Source organism: Bison bison, unplaced genomic scaffold, assembly GCF_000754665.1.
Source record: "Bison bison bison isolate TAMUID 2011002044 unplaced genomic scaffold, Bison_UMD1.0 scf7180017864180, whole genome shotgun sequence".
Taxonomy (NCBI): domain Eukaryota; kingdom Metazoa; phylum Chordata; class Mammalia; order Artiodactyla; family Bovidae; genus Bison; species Bison bison.
The window spans coordinates 1,095,977-1,098,642 of record NW_011494752.1 but is presented as its reverse complement, the minus strand read 5'-3'; the positions used below and the strand labels follow the sequence as shown (position 1 = coordinate 1,098,642).

General features: G+C 41.6%; 1 protein-coding gene across 2 annotated transcripts in view; it reads right to left on the bottom strand.

Annotated features, from left to right (window-relative positions):
- The window catches only part of DNAJC7 (DnaJ (Hsp40) homolog, subfamily C, member 7), a 30,698-nt gene that overhangs the window by 14,658 nt on the left and 13,374 nt on the right, over positions 1-2,666 (bottom strand). For both annotated transcript variants that reach the window (XR_825516.1, XM_010842529.1), the window contains exons 2-3: positions 1,081-1,169; positions 9-111 (exon numbers count right to left, since the gene is read on the bottom strand). Coding sequence is in view for 1 of the 2 variants with exons in the window: in XM_010842529.1 (XP_010840831.1) it covers positions 9-111; positions 1,081-1,169 (192 nt within the window). In the remaining variant the exon portion in view is untranslated. The remainder of the gene's footprint in view (positions 1-8; positions 112-1,080; positions 1,170-2,666) is intronic.

Genomic DNA, 2,666 nt, shown 5'->3' with positions numbered 1-2,666 from the left:
CATCCAACCTCACTGACTGCTGTGCATCCCCGAGAGCTTCCCGGAACTTTCCGAGCATCATCAAGGTGGCGGCTCGATTCCCATAATAGCTAGCATTTTTAGGACACATATCTACAGGAAAGGCAGAAGAATGTGAAACAAAGTTTAGCGTGGGTCACTGCTTCAAAAACTCAGGGGCACCGACACCCTCAGAACTATATCAAGACAATCAAACTATAAAAGGAATGTTGGCATGCTCTCTTTAAAGGCCATGGCCAAATTTTTGACTACTTGTGCAACGGACAGTAACAATGGTGAAATCAATTTATAAATAAAAGTTATTTAGAAATGATTTATATTTAGCTTTAAAGTGTACTGATTATCTTTTAGGAGTGACGGGTTAGCACATTTATCTTAATGATTTGCATTTTATGTAATAAGATACAAAAACGAATTTGCATTTATTGAGTTGGAGGTGCAGACGGAGCAATTTAGGTGAGAAAAATGCTGATACGAGATTAAAATACTGCAAACTGAGCATGTAACTAAGACTTGTTAATATCTACAAAGGTCTCTTTCAGTTCTGGTTTCCTCAGTGTGAAACAGATCACCAGCCCAAGTTCATGCATGAAACAGGGCACTCAGAGCCGGTGCACCAGGACAACCCAGAGGGAGGGGATGGGAAGGGAGGTGGGAGGGGGGTTCGGGATGGGGGACACATGTACACCCACGGCTATTTCATGTCAACGTATGGCAAAAACCACAATACTGTAAAGTAATTAGCCTCCAATTAAAATAAATAAATTATTTTAAAAATCTACAAAGGTCATTTTCTAAGACAGTAAATGAACTGGCAATGGCTGAGAGGATTAAGGTGGTTATCCTTCTGCCATAGTATCTAGAATTTCTGGAACTGCCTTTAATTTGCCAAATGAAGAACCACCTGCTTGAGCCACAGAAAGTTATTCTTTCAGGTCACTAAACCCAAAATAGTTCACACAGTTAACAGTTATCAATCTACTAAGCAGAAAGATTACTTCTTACAGAGGAGCTATTTATAACAGCATTTGGCAAATTATTTTCAAGCATATTCCTTCTCACCTATGGCTTTTGTATAATAGTTATAAGCTTCATTGTAATCTTTCTTGGCATAGTAGGCATTTCCTTGTTCCTTGAAAGACTCTGCTTCTCTGAAAAGGAAAGAGAAAGAGAATCATGTTACTATACCCAGGGAATGACCTCTATAATCTCATGGGAGCAATCTTTTGGTCTAGAGTACCCGGCACATAGAGCTGAAAGTTAATGTGATACTTGAAGGAATTTATAGATTTGTTCAACGGGCTGATGTACCAAAAGGAGGTGCTAATGAAAGAATTTAATGTACAGGAGACAGGGATCAAGACCATCCCCATGGAAAAGAAATGCAAAAAAGCAAAATGGCTGTCTGGGGAGGCCTTACAAATAGCTGTGAAAAGAAGAGAAGCGAAAAGCAAAGGAGAAAAGAAAAGATATAAGCATCTGAATGCAGAGTTCCAAAGAATAGCAAAAAGAGATAAGAAAGCCTTCTTCAGCAATCCATGTAAAGAAATAGAGGAAAACAACAGAATGGGAAAGACTAGAGATCTCTTCAAGAAAACTAGAGATACCAAGGGAACACCTCATGCAAAGATGGGCTCGATAAAGGACAGAAATGGTATGGACCTAACAGAAGCAGAAGATATTAAGAAGAGATGGCAAGAATACACAGAAGAACTATACAAAAAAGATCTTCATGACCCAGATAATCACGATGGTGTGATCACTGACCTAGAGCCAGACATCCTGGAATGTGAAGTCAAGTGGGCCTTAGAAAGCATCACTATGAACAAAGCTAGTGGAGGTGACGGAATTCCAGTTGAGCTATTTCAAATCCTGAAAGATGATGCTGTGAAAGTGCTGCATTCAATATGCCAGCAAATTTGGAAAACTCAGCAGTGGCCACAGGACTGGAAAAGGTCAGTTTTCATTCCAATCCCAAAGAAAGGCAATGCCAAAGAATGCTCAAACTACTGCAAATTGCACTCATCTCACACGCTAGTAGGAGAAGGGAATGGCACCCCACTCCAGTACTCTTGCCTGGAAAATCCCATGGATGGAGGAGCCTGGAAGGCTGCAGTCCACGGGGTTGCTGAGGGTCGGACATGACTGAGTGACTTCACTTTTCACTTTCATGCATTGGAGAAAGAAATGGCAACCCATTCTAGTGTTCTTGCCTGGAGAATCCCAGGGACGGGGCATCCTGGTGGGCTGCCGTCTATGGGGTCGCAGAGTCGACACGACTGAAGTGACTCAGCAGCAGCAGCACATGCTAGTAAAGTAATGCTCAAAATTCTCCAAGCCAGGCTTCAGCAATACATGAACCGTGAACTTCCTGATGTTCAAGCTGGTTTTAGAAAAGGCAGAGGAACCAGAGATCAAATTGCCAACATCCGCTGGATCATGCAAAAAGCAAGAGAGTTCCAGAAAACATCTATTTCTGCTTTGTTGACTATGCCAAAGCCTTTGACTGTGTGGATCACAATAAACTGTGGAAAATTCTTCAAGAGATGGGAATACCAGACCACCTGACCTGCCTCTTGAGAAACCTATATGCAGGTCAGGAAGCAACAGTTAGAACTGGACATGGAACAACAGACTGGTTCCAAATA